This window comes from Corythoichthys intestinalis, chromosome 5 (genome assembly GCF_030265065.1).
Source record: "Corythoichthys intestinalis isolate RoL2023-P3 chromosome 5, ASM3026506v1, whole genome shotgun sequence".
In the NCBI taxonomy this organism is placed as follows: Eukaryota; Metazoa; Chordata; class Actinopteri; order Syngnathiformes; family Syngnathidae; genus Corythoichthys; species Corythoichthys intestinalis.
This window is the reverse complement of record NC_080399.1, coordinates 43,231,009-43,250,131: the sequence shown is the minus strand read 5'-3', so window position 1 is coordinate 43,250,131 and position 19,123 is coordinate 43,231,009. Positions and strand designations below refer to the sequence as shown.

At 37.9% G+C, this 19,123-nt stretch overlaps 1 protein-coding gene across 2 annotated transcripts; it reads left to right on the top strand.

Moving 5' to 3' along the window:
• Window positions 1-296: 296 nt before the first annotated feature.
• On the top strand, window positions 297-19,060 carry slc35b4 (solute carrier family 35 member B4). Of its 2 annotated transcripts, none has more exons than XM_057837314.1 (10): window positions 297-518; window positions 7,600-7,713; window positions 7,817-7,919; window positions 9,644-9,693; window positions 11,013-11,094; window positions 12,182-12,242; window positions 17,619-17,728; window positions 17,865-17,940; window positions 18,330-18,405; window positions 18,499-19,060. In XM_057837314.1, the coding sequence occupies exons 1-10, from the start codon at window positions 442-444 to the stop codon at window positions 18,725-18,727; spliced, it is 978 nt and encodes a 325-aa protein (XP_057693297.1). In that variant the 5' UTR covers window positions 297-441; the 3' UTR covers window positions 18,728-19,060. The 2 variants fall into 2 exon arrangements, with proteins under 2 accessions (XP_057693297.1, XP_057693296.1); XM_057837313.1 differs by lacking the exon at window positions 297-518 and adding an exon at window positions 6,762-7,347.
• The last annotated feature ends 63 nt before the right edge of the window (window positions 19,061-19,123 follow it).

The following is a 19,123-nucleotide window of genomic DNA, read 5'->3' as shown; positions in this document are numbered from 1 at the left end:
ATGGGTTCTATGGCGAAATCCCATCATGCATAAAGTCATAAACAGATGGAGTCTCATGGGCCAGATTTAATGCGCAGTTATTTAAAAAAAAAAAAAAAAAAATCTTTTTTTTTTTTTACGGTTCTATCAAATATCGAGACTCTTTTTTTTATTACTTATCTTTAAAAGTCTCATAAATGACCAGAAAACTACCACGAAAATTTCAATTTTTTTGTTTTTGTTTTAAATTTATTTATTTATTTAAATTCTTTTAAAGTTTGAACTACAACTCCCATGAGCCTTAGGGGATCCGGAAACGCGAATCCTGGACGTGTTCGGTACAGTGTTTAAAACCAGTCAGGCAGCCGCTCGAGTGGAGTTTAATACAAGATTATCAACGACCATGACTTTTTTAACGTGTCACCTTTAAAGCTTGCAATTGACTCATACAAGCGAACCGTCATGGGCACCGTTTTTGCCATTATTCTTGTGTTTGTCGGATGTTGTAGCAATGTGGTGACTCTGGAGCTGCTTGTCAGGTTAGTGACACAGACACGTTTACACTTGCATGCCAAGTTAGCCTTAACTTCTTGCACTTTAGACCATGCCATGCAGCACAATTGCGAATTGTTCAATTCCATATACAGTACAAGTGGTTCTTAGACTTGAAGTTGAATTCGTTGCAGGGTCATTTTTTATAGGGTGCCATTTGTGTCTCCAGTAAAATTTGAGCTGTATTTTCACTAAAGTTGGACGAATACTCATTCAACTTATTTTATTGTCTATAATCAAATGCCATACATTATGAATTCAAGGGTACCGGCTCCCAAATTCTCTTTTTTAAATTTAATTTACCGCTGGTAAAAAGTTCCTGTGTCCCCAGTGTTTCATTCAAATTCATTCAATAAAATGACAAATTTAAGTGCTTAAAAATCCCAAATAATTGTTATGATTTTATTGTCCTGGATAAACTTTATTTTAAAAACTAAAAAGTTTTCTGTTCGTCCTCAGTGTCACTGTCCACTCTGGTTCCCTTTTACAAAATTCCCCATTCATTAATAACATCGGTCTTCTACGATAACATCACACTAGTGGTGGGAATATCAACTGTGGTAAGCAATTTTATTTTTGGCCTCCTTTAAAAATCAGATTTTGCAGTATTATGAAGTGCGTTCAGTGTGGTTGACCATAACGTGTCCACTCTGTCAAAGCTATGTACACTGCTGGCCAAAAGTATTGGCACCCCTGCAATTCTATCAGATAATGCTCAATTTCTCCCAGAAAATGAATCCAACTACAAATGTTTTGGTAGTAATGTCTTCATTTATTTTGCTTGCAATGAAAAAACACAAAAGAGAATGGGGGGGGGAATGAAATCATTATCATTTTATACAAAACTCCAAAAATGGTCTGGACAAAAGTAGTGGCGCCCTTTGAAAAATCATGTGATGCTTCTCTAATTTCTGTAAGTAACAGCACCTGTTACTTACTTGAGGCACATAACAGATGGTGGCAATAACTAAATCAAACTTGCAGCCAGTTAAAATGGATTAACGTTGACTCAACCTGTGTCCTTGTGTGTACCACATTGAGCATGGAGAAAAGAAGATCAAAAAACTGTCTGAGGACTTGAGAAGCAAAAATGTGAGGAAGCATGAGCAATCTCAAGGCTACAAGTCCATCTGCAAAGACCTGAATGTTCCTGTGTCTACCGCGCGCATTGGCACTGGCTAACCTCCCTAGATGTGGACGAAAAAGAAAAATTGTCGAGAGATTTCAACAAAAGATTGTGTGGATGGTGGATAAAGAACCTTGACTAACATCCAACCAAGTTCAGGCTGTTCTACAGTCCGAAGATACAACAGTGTCAATCCGTACTATCCGTCGACATAAAAAAGCCAGGCTGAAGTTTGCAAAAACTTACCTGAGAAAGCCAAAAATGTTTTGGAAGAATGTTCTCTGGTCAGATGAGACAAAAGTAGAGCTTTTGGGAAAAGGCATCAACATAGAGTTTGCAAGAAAAAAAAAAAACGAGGCCTTTAAAGAAAAGAACACGTTGCCCGCAGTCAAACATGGCGGAGGTTCCCTGGTGTTTTGCGGTTGCTTTGCTGCCTCTAGCACTGGATTGCTTGACCGTGTCCATGGCATTATGAAGTTTGAAGACTACCAACAAATTTTGAGGCATAATGTTCGGCCCAGTGTGAGAAAGCTGGGTCTCCCTCAGAGGTCATGGGTCTTCCAGCAGGACAATGACCCAAAACACACTTCAAAAAGCACTAGAAAATGGTTTGAGAGAAAGCAGAGCAGAGAAAGCACTGGAGACTGCTGAAGTGGCCAGCAATGTGTCCAGACCTGAATCTCATAGAACACCTGTGGAGAGATCTGAAAATGGCAGTTTGGAGAAGGCACCCTTCAATCTCAGAGACCTGGAGCAGTTGGCCAAAGTAGAATGGTCTAAAATTCCAGTAGAGTAGAGCATTGTAAGAATCTCATTGATGGATACCGGAAGCGGTTGCTCGCAGTTATTTTGTCTAAAGGTTGTGCTATCAAGTATTAGGCTGAGGGTGCCAATACTTTGGTCAGGCGCATTTTTGGATTTTTTTCCTAAATGATAATGATTTATATATTTTTTAAATTCTGTTTTGTGTTTTTTCATGGCAAGCAAAATAAATGAAGATATTAGCAGAGCATTGTTAGAAACTCATTGATGGATACCGGAAGCGGTTGTTCAGTTATTTTGTCTAAAGGTTGTGCTATCAAGTATTAGGCTGAGGGTGCCAATACTTTTGTCCGGCCAATTTTTAGGAGTTTTGTGGAAAATGGTCATGACTTTTTTTTCATTGTCTTTTGTGTTTTTTAATTGCAAGCAAAAATAAATAAAGATATTACTTCCAAAGCATCTGTGATTGCAATCATTTCCTGGGAGAAATTGAACATTATCTGACAGAACTGCAGGCGTGCCAATACTTTTGGCCAGTAATTTATCAAAGAAATTAATTGAATTCATTCATTTCAAAGGGTTTATTTGTAAAATGATACCTATCTCATGAAGTATCTAAAGTCATGTTAGCTATTATGCTAGCAAAGCTCGGCTGAGGGCTAACTTTAGCACAAAATGCCCCCTCTATTAGTGTCCACTCTGTTCTGTCCAAATGCCACCATAAAAACATAAAAGACCCTCCATCACCAAGCTCTTAACTCGGTCTATGTATTTGAAAAGCAATCATATAATTGTTATCCATTTTTATTATGGAAAAAAATAGTACTGTGTCGTAGGAAAACTTATTCAACATAAACTGATCATCATAGACGTGCAATGATTGTTCGATCTTTGGAAAGGAATCATTTATCAAATTAACTGCCAACTATTTCGATTACCGATTAATTAAGAGATCATGTTTCACTTCGCACTATCAAAATGCTCGAAATTTTAACATTCCAACAGAAAATGTTCTCCTATGTCTCTCTTCCTCCATGAAGGCAAACAGATGTATGTTTATTTATACTGTGTGTGTGTGTATATATACCGTAATTTCCCGAATATAACGCGCACTTTTTTCCCCCAAAATCAACTTGTAAACTCATGGTGCGCATTATAAACGGGTACATGGATGGAGACAGAAATATATATGTATTACATATATATATATAAACCGATTTTTTTTCATTGACACGGCCACGTTGTGTTGAAGAAACGTATGCGGCGACCCGTTGCCGACCATTACGGTACGTGACGTCACCATTTTGTTTCGGTAATACTTCACTCTAATCGGCCGAATGATTTTGTCTGTGTTAAATTCTGCTTTTTTCACTCTTCATAAAGCACAGAATTTAGTTTCTTGAACTCATTTGAGTCGACGTTTATTGCAGCTCCGCAATTCGGACCATAACAAATGTAAGGACACACACTTCCTGTGTCCGTCAACTATATCGGTCCCTCGGGAAACTCAAACCCAAATAACAATAGTGCCTTTTGTTACTGTCGTGTTGACAGCGATGAGCGCTCTCGGCTTTCCGGCTTACGTTCTCACTTTCATTTTACCGTATCAATCCATGGAAGAAAGATTTATTCATCATGAGGAAATGAGCAAGTTATACAGCAGCCTTTAAAAGAAAAGTCACATCTGTTTTCTTTTCTCCTAGATTCTGGTAAGTTGGAGAAGTTGTCAAATCATATTATTACCGTAAATATTGTCAGTTTACGGTAATGTTTTGAACTACCAATGTGCTATGCTTGTGCTGTGTTTCACCAGTCAGTAAAATGACATCTCTGTATCTGTACACGAGCTCTGTTTTCTTGTATTCTTCTATTTATTCGTGCTAAAATTAGGGTGCGCGTTATAAACGGGTACAATAATTTTCCCTAGATTTTACAAGTAAATTTGGGGTGCGCATTATACACGGGTGCGCCATATATTCGGGAAATTACGGTATATATACATATATGTATATACTGTATATATATATATATATATATATATTTTTTTTTTTTTTTTTTTTTTTTTAATAAAGTCAAAATACGACATTCAGAAACATCTGCTTTTACACTCGGCAAACATTTTACAGACCAAATCGGTAACACAATTAAAATCGGTTAAGGTTTCAGCTATTTTTGCATTGTCAATTTCAAATAATGGCCTGTTTTTTCAATACAGGGATAGAATAAAATGTTTTTCTTTTCACCTACATCGTCGATTAATGGAAAAAAAAAAACCTATCAATTGAACATTTAAAAAATAATTTATGAGTTTTAGTCCTAATGAATTGTAATAACTGTACACACATTAGTACAGTATCTGCATATTGGTTGTATGGCAATGGGGTCATTGCTCAGTGAATGATGTCGGGAAGCTGGTGTTTGGTTACCTGGTTAGGCCTATAACATTTTTCAAATCCAGGATGCCGTGTTTTATCTGTGACAGACCCGACACAAAAAGAATTTTAAAAATCTCACGGAATCACACACATATCGGTAGATGAAATTGGTCAGACACTTACTGATATAGACCAGTCTTTGCTGAGTGTTTCTTAAAATCTGGAGGCTGGACTGTTATGAAATGGCAATATTGTCCCAAAAAATGACACACTTTTGAAAATCTGTTCTACTGTCGCGGCAACCCACTTTATACTTAAAAAAACAACAACAACAACAACATCGAATACAATGTGCTTGCGACGGATTCCTTGTTTGTCAGTGAGGGAGCTTCTTGGACTTTATGGATTCCGTTTTATGTCACAATTCACGAGGTCTTGCCTCGGGCGACATCAACATTCCTCACACACACATAGTTTTTTGACTATTGAGCAGTGTTTAAGATTTTCAGCCCTCGACTCCGTTACTTTTTACCCTATTATCGTGAGACATCAATTCTTAAAACATGCTTCAGACACGAAGATCATTTAAAGGATTATTTTATGACACAAAATAGTCTGGAATTCGACATTTATGTATTATTTTTGTATGCTCAAATTTGCAAACTAAATATGAATTTAGTAGTGTTGTGCTGAAACCATACTACAGTATTTGAAAACACGGTTTTCAAGAAACTGGAATACAGAGTCCAAAAAGAGAAAAGACTGTTATTGGATTCAAATGTTACAAGTTGGTCTTAGAATGAATATCATAAAAAAGTAAAATAGCCAGACTAATCTGACTCCTACTGTAATAATCTAATCATGTAAAATGAGAATAACAAAGTGTGTAAGCTATGAGTTAGGAGTGTGCTGTTTCTTTGGATGTCATTTTAGGGGGAGGGCAGAACAGTGTGTTGGGATTAAGGCTGCAATAAGTCATCAATTAAAAATTTGCCAACAAATTTGATGAGCAATTTTTGCCAGCAGCTATGAGCAGTCCGTTTGGGTCCTTGTTTGAGTATGATGTGAGGCTGCACGCACGTGCCATTGATTAGGTAATCGAAAATAGTGACATTTATCCGATGAATCGTTTAATTAATGGTCTGATTACAGTTGCTTTCAGTTGATTGCAGTTGCTGCCCCCTTCTTGTGGAATAGCCTATCCCCTGGAATCCACACCATTACCAATATAGGCCTTTTTAAATCTCTGTTAAAGACGCACTATTTTAGACTTGCATTTTCCCCTGATAGGGTAGCCTGGTTCTACTTCTTAAAATCCGAAAACATTAAAACTCTTATCTGTTTTATTTGCTGTTTTGACTTTTATCGGGATGTGTTGATTTGTTTTTGTGTTTGTTGATAGTAGGGCTGGGCGATATGGCCTTAAGTACGTATCACGATAAATTGAGCAGATTTACCTCGATAACAATAAATGACGATAAATTCGCCCAAGCGGACTGTTATAGAATTTGAAATTTTGAATCAATGCATGGAATACAAATTAACAGTTTCTCGTTAAATTTATTTACCAGCTTTCAATTTAACAATTGCACATGCAGTCTAAACATTAAGTATTAAAAAAATCTTGTAAACAATAAGAATTCTAGTGTGAACATTTATAACAGCTTGTATGACTTGAAAAATGTACATTATCAATATGACGACTGTGCAAACGTCATTCAAACACAAATGACTTGCAGCTTTAACACTACACTTCAGACAACTTATTGGTAATGGCTGCTGTGACATAATTATTCAACACAAGTGTTTACGTCAAGGTTTCAGGTTTTTTTTCCAGAACATTTTTTAATACATGCACCCCCCATACAGACACAACCAGATTAAAGCTGTATTGCTCTGATGCCAATGAAACATTTAAGATTTTATGATGGCAGAATAAAGCAAACACATACAGAAAAATAGCTGTGGCCATTAAACTGTCATATGGGCATATACTTTATGCTGAGTGCTTTACCATCATGAAAGCTTTAAGAGAAATCACAAAGAGATACCAAATAACGCGACATAATGATTGCTAGATGAAGTCCGTGCCCAGTCCACTCATTAATTTCAGCCGTTTCGACAAGTTTAGAGCCGCTATCCGACTCCATCACGTTCATTTGTACCGTTAGCCGCTAGCGTTAGCCTGTGGCTTGGCTACCAGAAGAAAGCAATGAAAACATCCTCTCCTGAAATCGTGAGAACCACGGAGGACAGCGGGTGAAAGCCCATCTGGAACCCGCCAAAAGTTTACTTAATGTCGGGTGAAAGTTTGGCGAAGTTTACTTGTAGCGTTACCCGCTAGCGTTAGCCTACCGGGCTTCTGTTTGTTTGGCTTCCTGAAAACCACGTGACTCCATACGTAAGCACACTGTCTGCTTTCTTAAAGGGGAATGAACATAGCCGATCAACACAGAGTCAAAGCGGGATGAAAAGACTATATTTTCTTGTTTTATTAAAGTACCGAATTTACCGACATGGTCAAAATTACGTCGGTCATCGTGAAGAATTTCGGTAACGGTAAATTTTCGGTTTACTGCCCTGCTCTAGTTGATAGTATAGTTCTTCCTTTTATCTATCATGAACCATGTTTGTCTGTGTTGTAAAGCACTTTGAGGGCCTTTCAGGTTTTGTAAAGGGCTATAGAAAATGATTGATTGATTGATTACAAAAAATAGTCGTTGGTTCAGTCCTATTTGGGATCTTCCGATGTCTCTTCTTTGTGTTAGTTATTGTAATAATCCTAATCTGTGTTGTGGTCTTTAGAGAGTTCCCAGGAGCTGGCAACATCATCACATTTTCACAGTTTGTTTTCATTGCTTTGGAGGGATTCATTTTCGAAACACGTTGTGGTACCAAGAGGCCTGTCATCCCTATCAAGTGAGCCATTTTAAACATACACTTTTAATTGAATATTGATCAACAATTCTAAACCTTAATGCCGTCGACCATCTAATTTGTATGAAATCTTCTTTCTTCTTAGCAACTATGTGATAATGGTGACTATGTTCTTCACGGTCAGCGTGGTCAACAACTATGCTCTCAACTTCAACATTGCGATGCCACTACACATGATCTTCAGATCGGTAAGAATTCGCTGAGGATAAATTCCAGATCCAACTGCGCTCAGTGAAAATCTGCCCCACTGAGAAACTACACAGTTAAACCTCTGTTTAATGGACTAATAGGAAGAAGGTGTTGTCTGTTATTGCTGATTGTCAATTAGATAGAAAAGCTTATTTTCATCGTCAAAAAACACCAAATATATAACACCTTTTCTAATATCAAGAAGTGTGAAAACAATGAGAAACCATAGACTTCATAATGATATTGATGGGACATATTCCCCAGACACTGCACCACGCCTTCAAGCATGGGGCCGTCCCACACTCCGCTTCAGTCGGTCGAAGTCTGTCGCAGTTATTCTCCAACTTCGGATTTAGGTTGAAAAAGTACGAAAGCTGTACCGCATTCAAACAGGAAGGACTGTCTCAGGAGTGATTTGTTCAAGGATTCAAGGTCATTATTTTATTTTTCGTACCATGCATGCATTTTGAAACGTTGTGAAAAAAAGTAAATGGAAGAAATCAACCGCAACGGCATTGGCGTCACAATTAGCAATATGTACGTAAAATAAATGCAAACTGCCCGTTTTCTTGCTTTCAACCAAGAATCGAGACTGTTTTACGTCAATATAAAGGATGCAACAATACTCGGTTTTATATTGAACCGTTCGATACGCCCTCTTCCGATTCAATACGCATAAATATTCGATGCAAATGAAAAGCTCCCAAAATGTATTTTCCGATTTTTTTTCTTGCGTGCGCTCGCTAATATACCCGGGGTGCATCGAAAACTGAGGGCTGTACCTTGAAAAATTCGAGCTCCTCCCCGCGAGCAGTCCTCCTCCCCCAGGCTGCGTGGAGGGCGTAGTGAAGCATGCTGCATTTGTTTGTGGCTGAGTTAACATACACGACAATCATGGCTAGCGAGGAAAGACAGAAGTTTGAGGAGGTGGTTTCAGCATCGTACAGATCCTCTGTGTGGCAGCATTTTGGGTTTGCTGATACGCTATCCCTTCTCATACATCGTTGCATCCCTAATATCTGTAAAGAATTCAGGGATTTAAGCATTTATTCACAAGAATTTTCAACGTAAAAAGCTCTTTGTGGTCATAAGGCGGCACCACAGTGGCTTAAAGACAAGCAGCACATTCAACATATTTACGTAAAATAAAAGCTAACTGCCCGGTTCTTTACTCTTTTAACAAAAAATCGAGATTGTTTTACGTCCATATCTATAAAAAATTCAGGGATTTACACATTTATTCACAAGAATTTTCAACGTAAAAAGCTCTTTGTGGTGATAAGGCGGCACCACAGTGGCTTAAAGACTAGCAGCACATTCGACATATTTACGTAAAATAAATGCTAACTGTCCGGGTTTTTTTGTTTTTGCTTTTAGCCAAGAATCAAGACTGTTTTACGTCCATATCTATAAAGAATTCAGGGATTTAAGCATTTATTCACAAGAATTTTCAATGTAAAAACTCTTTGTCTGTGTTTCCACTCTGTCAGCTTTGACATAGATAGGCCCCCTATTAATCGGCCCCGTGTCCCGTCAATATATTATAAAGTCTATGGAGAAACAAATAATTAAAGTCCCAAAACATATTACCAGACGAGGTGCCAAAAACGGATGATTGGCAGTTATTCATCTTTAAACTCTGAACATCACAACAATATAAAAGTACTTTAGTTTCCATAATTTGCCACCTGTCATTATGGTGTGATGTGTTGTGGTTTTGCAGGGATCTCTCATTGCCAACATGATTCTGGGTATCATCATCTTGAAGAAAAGGTTCACGTCACTTTCTCTATGGCGATAGAATAGTGCCAAAAGAAGTGAGGCTGTAAAATGAAAATTATCCCTGTAAAATGACCAATTTTAAGTAAAAAACACTTGTATTTCCAAATTTTGCGTTGTAAAATTAACATGAAAAAAACTCGAAGGAATAAATTGTTCTACAAGTTGTTGTTTTCTGTTTGCAAGTATTTTTTTGTTGTTGTACAGGTGTTTTTTCTTCACTACGGGTTAAAAATTACCAATTACAAGTGCACAATTTTTGTCACATTCTTGTCGAGTTTATGAGCCAAAAAAGATACTCGTAACCTAGTTTTAAAATTTAAAAAATACCTGTAAAATGACTAATTTTAACTTGTAAAACAAAAACAAAAAAACTTGTTTTTCCAAATTTTGCGTTGTGAAATAAACATGAAAAAAACAATGTAAAATAAAATTTCTACAAGTGTTTTTTTTTTTTTTTTTTTTTCGTTTACAACTACAAGTGATTTTTTTTGTTTGTTCTATGGGTGTTTTTTTCTTTGCTACAGGTTAAAAACCACCATCTTAACGTCTTTTTTTGACCACGACTTGGAATGATATTTTTGTGTTTGTCTTTTACAACAGATTATTTCGATGTACAAATAGTTTTTTCGTCTGTGGTTACAAGTGACTTTTGTCTCTAAAAACGCGACAAGGGGGAGACAAAACTTGTGAGGTTGTAATTGGTGGTTTTTAACCTGTAGCAAAGAAAAAACCCGTAGAACAAAAAAATCACTTGTAAATGGAAAAAAAACACTTGTAGAATTTTTTTTTTTTTTTTTTTGCATTGTGTTTTTTTCATGTTTATTTCACAACGCAAAATTTGGAAATACAAGTTGTTGTTTTTTTTTGTTTTACAAGTTAAAATTTGTCATTTTACAGGTTTTTTTTTTTTTTTTTTTTTAAACTATGTTACGAGTATCTTTTTTGGCTCATAAAACTCGACAAGAATGTGACAAAACTTGTGCACTTGTAATTGGTAATTTTTAACCCGTGGTGAAGAAAAAACACCTGTAGAACAAAAAAAAATACTTGCAAACAGAAAAAAACAACTTGTAGAACAATTTATTCCTTCGAGTTTTTTTCATGTTTATTTTACAACGCAAAATTTGGAAATACAAGTGTCTTTTTTAGTTAAAATTGGTCATTTTACAGGGATAATTTTCATTTTAAAACCTCACTTCTTTTGGCACTATTCTATCTCCATATTATCCCTCTTGCTGCCTTTCAAATGTCTCTCTGAGCCTTAATCAAGCGATTTGTCTTAGTTGTCCATCTTTTTTTTCTTTCTGCAGGTATCCAGCCAGCAAATATTTGTCCATTGCTTTAGTTTCCGCCGGCATCTTTATCTGCACTATCATGTCAGCAAAGCAAGTGGTGAGACAGTCACTCAGTTTACACAGCAGAGTTCGATGTTGTGCGATGTCACCATCTGATGAAAATTAATTTCAAGGGATCATTTGGATTCTTGTGTTGATTTATTTGTACAGTATATAAAGTAGAGGTGTCAAAATTTCCGATTCTTAGATTATTTGCGATTCGGCCGTGGAAGATTCGAGAACGATTCACAAACATCCAAATTCCGATTATTGAAATATGCCAAGTAAAGCAGAAGTACGACACACTCAGCGCGCCACGCGGTCTTTGGTACGCAATTAGGGACGGAGCGAGAGTAGCTAAACATCATGCTTCTCATTACCCGGCCCCTCGGGTAACGCCAATGCTCAACTCACGGCTCTAGCTCAACTCATGCCACGAGATAAAAAAAAAAACCAACAACATACCTGACTGCTGCCGAAAAGCTGCTACAAGCCACATTATGCTACGGTAGATATCATTTATATAGGACTAGATGCATTATAGCTTCGGTATCGTTACCAGCACATCTACAAAAAACTAGATGCCGGCGTTAGTAACGGCCGCCATCTTAAAGCAGTACACTTCCCTGCAAGGCTGTTGTTGCGAACCTTCCAAGCGAACCTAATTAACTTTTTATCTAAAATACTCCTAAATCGGTAAAATATTGACTTGAATCTATCTTTAAAATAGTTTTAAAACTTTTACATGTTGAAAGTAGACAAAAGAGAAATTATGGAATAACAGGAGCAATTTTAACAACTTTAACGGTTGATTCACAACATTAAATTAATTGAAAGTAGTTTAAAGCTGTTGATATAGAATGGGGACTGGGGTTTTTTATTTACTGTTATTTTTGTATATTTGTTTACTGCTATATGTTAACTTGATACTGAAATAGTAGTTTGGTTTAGCCTGAGAGGATTTTTGAACAATTTTGGAACTAATGTACAAAACAAATTTAAAAAAAAAAAAAAAAAAAGGTGTGGGGTGCATCAATAATCGTTTTATAATCGAATCGGAGCCTCTGAATCGTAATCGAATCGTTAGGTGCCCAAAGATTCCCAGCTCTAATATAAAGTATGGGTTTGTTATTTTATTTGTGCAGAATATGGCCAACGAGGGTTCAGAAGAGCAAGGATTTTATGCCTTCATGCGCTGGCTTGTAGGTGAGTTTGCGTGCAACATGAAAAGGTACATTAGTATGCAGTGTTGATTCATCAGAAATACGGTAAAGAAAATAAGTATTTGAACACCCTGCTATTTTGCAAATTCTCCCACTGAGAATTCATTAAGGAGTCTGAAATTTTCATCGTAGGTGCATGTTTACTGTTAGAGAGATAATCTAAAAACAAAATCCAGAAATCACAAGGCATGATTTTTTTAACAATCTATTTGTGTGATACAGCTGCAAATAAGTATTTGAACACAAGTCTCTCAGCTAGAATTCTGACCCTGAAGGACTTGTTAGTCCGCCTATTAAAAGTCCACCTCCACTCCATGTATTATCAGTGGCGGACTTGGCAATTTGGGGGCCAAAGGCGAACATATCCAGGGGCCCTCTTCATGGGTCAGGGGTTAAAAAGGTGAGAAGGGTGTGGAGGAAATATGTTCCGGTACTCTAGGGCTGTCCTAGACGACAAATTTTCTCCTGATTAGTCAGCCGACTAGTTTTACGATTAGTCGACTAATCTAATAATTTTATTTTATTTCTTAATTTAGCAATGAAATTGTTGTTGATGCTTATTAATTCACAAAACCATTTTGGAACACTTAAATTCTTTAGTAAAGTACAAATAATCATGTAAAAAACAATAATTAATCACAAATAAACAATGAGGTTAAATGCTGATAGCATTTACTAGTGAAAAAGAATGGAAAGTAAACAGATTCAGAACACTGACTTTGCCTTTCCAGCATTATTCATAACAATTCTTAAAAAAGAATTCTAGCATTATTATTATTAGAGGTGTGCAAAATTTCCGATTCTTAGATTATTTGCGATTCGGCCGTGGAAGATTCGAGAACGATTCACAAACATCCAAATTCTGATTATTGAAATATGCCAAGTAAAGCAGAAGTACGACACACTCAGCGCACCGCGCGGTCTTCGGTACGCAATTAGGGACGGAGCGAGAGTAGCTAAACATCATGCTTCTCATTACCCGGCCCCTCGGGTAACGCCAATGCTCAACTCACGGCTCTAGCTCAACTCATGCCACGAGATTTAAAAAAAACAACAACATACCTGACTGCTGCCGAAAAGCTGCTACAAGCCACATTATGTTACGGTAGATATCATTTATATAGGACTAGATGCATTGTAGCTTCGGTATCGTTACCAGCACATCTACAAAAAACTAGATGCGGGCGTTAGTAACGGCCGCCATCTTAAAGCAGTACACTTCCCTGCAAGGCTGTTGTTGCGAACCTTCCAAGCGAACCTAATTAACTTTTTATCTAAAGTACTCCTAAATAGGTAAAATATTGACTTGAATCTATCTTTAAAATAGTTTAAAAACTTTTACATGTTGAAAGTAGACAAAAGATAAATTATGGAATAACAGGAGCAATTCTAACAACTTTAAAGGTTGATTCACAACATTAAATTAATTGAAAGTAGTTTAAAGCTGCTGATATAGAATGGGGACTGGAGTTTTTTTACTGTTATTTTTGTATATTTGTTTACTGCTATATGTTAACTTGATACTGAAATAGTAGTTTGGTTTAGCCTGAGAGGATTTTTGAACAATTTTGGAACTAATGTACAAAACAAATTAAAAAAAAAAAAAAAAGAGTGGGGTGCATCAATAATCGTTTTATAATCGAATCGGAGCCTCTGAATCGTAATCGTAATCGAATCATTAGGTGCCCAAAGATTCCCAGCTCTAATTATTATAGTAGACTACTATATATAATAGTAGTACAATAATTATAATAATTATTCATTGCCAATCATATTTGTCATAGTGTCATTTGAAAGCTATTCTTGGTGTAGAATCTGTATTCTGTAGTATTTACTCAACATATTATAATATTAATTCTGAAGTATGTGGGATTAACTCCAGAAATCGTTATATATATGACGAACATGAGATGCTTTTATTTTGAAATGTTCACCGGAGGTACGTTCGCTAAACCACTAACCGAAAGCTTTACACTCCGTAAAAAACATTCTTCGTCGTTGCTTGTGGTGTCACTATTAGATTTAATTTTTTTTTCGTTAGCAAATGCTGTTAACCAGCTGTTGAGTGTTATTGTATGACTGATTGGAACTGTACTGCATTGTTTCGCCACAGGGTGTGCTGTCATGTATTTTATGTTCGGTGTGAAGAAGAAGAAGAAACTTTAGAGTCATTAGCGGCCTGTTCTCATCTTCTCCCTCACTGCACATTGGCTCTCATGGAGAGCACGTTCGCTCATATGTTCGAAATAAACAATAGCCGACGTGCAAAGTAACAAGTGAGCTGTAAAAATGGCGAGCTTAGTGGTGTGAAAAATGCGGGAGAGCTAAGTGAAGCTAACGAACAGCTAAGCGGAGCTAAGCGATGCTAAACGTCGCTAAGCGAAGCTAAACGGAGCTAAATGAAGCTAAGCGACTGATACTCAGTCCAACGTCGTCGAACAGTCCATTGTAGTGCGTGTGTGTGTGTGTGGGGGGGGGGGGGGGGTAATATAAATGCAGCATTCAAATGACTTTCTTTTTTTGTTTTGTTATTTGTTTGTTTGGTATGCTGACATAACTATACATGACGAATAGTTGGGGGTGCTGCTGGTTCCGGTGGCCCAAGCCCTTGGTCGTTGGGGCAAGGGCAGCTGGTTGTGGGCCCCCTACTGGTTGGGGGCCTAAGGTGATCGCCTACTTCGCCTGAATAGTAGATCCGCCTATATGTACTGTATTATCCTGCATCAGATGCACTTTTTTAAGGTTGATGGCAGCATAAAGACACCTGTCCACCCCATACAATCAGTAAGACTCAAACTTGTAACATGGTCAAGACCAAAGAGCTGTCCAAAGACACCATATACAAAATTGTTCACCTCCACAAGGCTGGAAAGTGCTACGGAGCAATTGCCAAGCAGCTTGGCGAAAAAAGGCCCACTGTTGGAGCTATCACTAGAAAATGGAAGAAGCTAAACATGACTGTCAATCTCAATCGGAGTGGAGCACCATGTAAGATATCACCGCGTGGGGTAGCAATCGAAGGATCGCTGGCAGCCCTCCCAGCCTTTGGATTGGAAAGCTAGCGACGTCAATAATAGCCAATGAGTTAAGACACAAAATAAGGAGGATTTTTATCAGTTTTACTAGGTAACAAAAGACTATTCTGAGGATAAACATGGATTTGGTGCCATCATTTGGCATTTTTGTGGTTCATGTTAAAGACCAAATGTGAAGTAAGGTTGGCCAACCATGTTTCTGAATAATATCAATGGCTAAAGCATATTTTCGTTATTTTTTTTTTTTTAACGCAACCCTTGCAGATCCTTTGTTTAACCCATAGCAACGCCTTTGACAACGAAAATGCTTTTCTTCGACAATCTTCGGAAATTACGTCACACCGAGAACTGCGAGGGAAGTCCGCCAAACACACAGTATTGTTGCATTGCTTCTCGGTAAGATGCCACGGCGGTATTTGGCGATGTATTGTTCTCAATCTAAAGAAAAGTTGTATGAGTGGCTGAAGGATAGCAGGGCACGTATATGGACATCTTTTGTTCGCACTAAGCGGATGAATTTCACGCCATCATCGAGTCGTGTTCTCTGCTATAAAGACTTCGAAGATGCCTGCTTCCTCAACCAGTCTGCTTATGATCAAGGATTTGCCAAAAAGTAAGTGTGATTTTTGGATGGATGACTGATGACTTTGTCAAAGCAGAGCTACCAACTGTTGTGGAGTGAACAGTAGAAGGTAGCGACGTTAGCCGAAAGCTAACTCGTGGCAATCCCCGATCATAGTTGTTGTTGCGTTCGCTAGGTTAAGCGTGTTTAAATTGTGCGTCATCTAAGATCTTGTCCGAAAGGGTTAATCCACTGTCGGGAAAGGGGTGTGGATGTGCATATAAACGGGTCGGCATCGCGGTAATTCACGGTCACGTTGCTGTAAGAGACACACACCGCCGGTGAGTTTGTGCACATTTATTTGTATTTGTATTATGTATTTCCACCTTCATGCTTCAAGCATTGCATTGCTTTTGGACGGTTCAGCGTTTCTTTTACGGTGATCGCATGATAGCCTTCTAGTTTGTGTTTTACGAGAGCCGCTGACAGGTGACAGTTGACAACTAGCGTGTTGGTTTAGCGTAGCCATTGAGTCAATCTCTCAGTGAATCAGCGAGCGGCGCAGGTCACGCAGTGAATCATGGGAAATGTAGTATCGGGACAACACTGAAGTGGTGCTTTGTAATCTGTTCGCTTGTGTGAAAAAACTACATTTCTTCACGCCATAAGACGGCACTTTTACAGGCCCTATCTATCGCTCCACACGGCCTGCCGAGAGCCCCAAGCTGTGTTCGTACTGTTAGCTCCATGTGTCAATAAAGAAACAAAGTTGTCAGCACGTAGTGTGTTCGATACCTTTGTCAACAAAAAGCTCATAACAAGAGTCAGACACTATGCAGGAGGCGAGGGGGAGATGAGCGAGAAGCAAAACTTTGCGGTTGAATATGGCGGCAGTCCGCTATTATTTTGTTTTCTTATTGTTGCCACAATAAAGTGGAGAAAGCCTCATCTCCTTCTTTTCCCCCAACGTTTTTATATTATTATTTTATATGCACGAGAGCTGCCGGATCTGCCAAAATGAACATGAAGTCTGATTATTACTTTTTTTAAACAATGTCATCAGATAGACAAAAACATAAAATTATGTGCAAATGCCTGCATCTTCAAATCATGAAAATAATAACAGCCTATATCTTGCCAATCTTGTAATCTCGATAGGTCTTGTCTCCATTCCATGTCAGGTAGTCTAGGCACATTGTTTGCATCCTGATTAGCATCTGGCTAATACATGTTAGGTCCAACATAAAATTCCAACCTCCTCTTCTTCCTCCAACTCTTGAAAAACTTGGATCCCCTCCCTCGCGCTCGATCTATCGCTTATGTCGCTGTTTGAATCATTGTTTGAAGGGCTTTGCATGGTGGCCGTATGGAGCGCTGCCATCGCTGTTCTCGGTGTGACGTATCACTTCCGGGTTCGTCCCCTTTCAGGCTCGAACTTCGGAAACGCGATTATTTTGTCAAATATACAACATGTAAAGTATTTTTTCATGCTTTATTTGTTGGACAATGTTTAATTACTTTAATTGTGACCCTATCTGGCATGTTATGAAATTACTTCACATTTGGTCTTTAAAGTCAAGTGAGGAGCTTACTATATACTACATGTCAGAGTGTGACTCAAACGACAAAAAAAATGGAAAAAAACAGCCACTGATAACTGCAAAAACCTGTAAACTGGAGTGCTTGTAACACAAGCTTCCACAGTACTTTGTCGACTGTTGTTTGTCCCGCTTGAAAAACAAATTTCTCATTGTCTATTCAGGAATCGCCATGTTGACATTTGCTCTGCTCATGTCAGCGCGGATGGGAATTTTCCAGGAGACGTTGTACAAGAAGCACGGAAAACACTCCAAAGAGGCACTTTTTTATAATGTGAGTAGTTAGTCAAATTTTAGATACAGCCCTTGCCTGTTATGTTTGTGGTGTTCTTCTGTTAGGTCCAATGCAATTGCTATTGGGTATATCTTAAGTCTTTTTTTTTTATCTTGTGTGTGCGTGTCCCTCTCAGCACTTCCTGCCTCTGCCGGGCTTCCTGCTACTCTCCACGGATATCTACAGCCACTGTGTCCACTTCAGTCAGAGCAGTGAGTCACATCCACAAAGAGGATCATAAATACTGTTTTTCAGGGCCATTTTTGTGGTTTAAAGTTAATTATGTAAAAAATAAATAAATAATAAATAAAATAAAAATAAAAAACCTGCAACTACAATGTATGGGTAAAAGTCAACACACTGTTACAACGTTTAATTTTACATGTACTCTGTCTGTGCATGAAAGGTTTAATGTTAAGGGCACAGCTGCAATATAGAGACCATTAATTAAATAGGATTTTTTAAACAACTCATACATCTATTCAACACATGCATTTTAACAGACAGAATAGCTAAACTTAGCAAAGACATTTCTGTAAATGTACTGAATTACTATTGCTGAAATTGGAGCTCTGGAAAATGATCACAATTTGTTTTCCAGCCCCTGTGCTCGTTCCTGTTATCCAATTGAACCTTCCTATTATGTGGCTCTACCTTTTCGTCAACGTCATCACACAGTATCCTTTATGTTTATTGTCACAATCCTTGATGCATATGCAAAATTACACATTTTTTCCCTTGCACTGTTATCTTTAACCACCACTCTTCAGGTATGTGTGCATCCGTGGCGTGTTCATCCTGACCACCGAGTGCACCTCGCTCACCGTCACACTGGTGGTGACTTTGAGGAAGTTCCTGAGCCTCATATTCTCCATTATATACTTCCAAAACCCCTTCACACCGTGGCATTGGGTGGGAACCGCTGTGGTATTCGTGGGCACGCTGCTCTATACCGAAGTGTTGAGCAGCATCACGGTGGCGAGAAAGAAGGCCGAGTGACAACGGTGGTTCTGGACATTTTTAGATTTTAGACTGGCCACTTATCTGTTTATGGTTTTTAAGACAGTGGTGGTAAGTGACCAGTGACAAATACTTTTGCTGTACTTAAGTAGATTTTTCAGTTAGCTGTACATCACTTGAGTATTTATTTTTGGACAACTTTTTACTTTTACCTTCTACATTTTAAAATGCGTACATTCTACTGCGTCCTTTGTTGAAACAGGGTCGTTAGTCATGAAGATTATAATTTTCCAGCACTTGATACATGCGGTATTATTGCCATGTTGCATTGTTGTTTGCTTCTCACTAAAACCCTGATTTAATAAAAGAAGGAAACTATTTTTTAATTGTATTTATTGTTGGCTGAATTTAAGCTTCTTGTGTGAGCCATGTTCA

Excerpts from the sequence above, each read along its gene's own strand:
- slc35b4 (XM_057837313.1), top strand. The coding sequence starts at position 7,262 with ATGAAAAGACTATATTTTCTTGTTTTATTAAAGTACCGAATTTACCGA. Across the intron at positions 17,941-18,329 it reads TGTCCACTTCAGTCAGAGCA|CCCCTGTGCTCGTTCCTGTT; the intron begins GTGAGTCACATC and ends TTTGTTTTCCAG. Across the intron at positions 18,406-18,498 it reads TTCGTCAACGTCATCACACA|GTATGTGTGCATCCGTGGCG; the intron begins GTATCCTTTATG and ends ACCACTCTTCAG.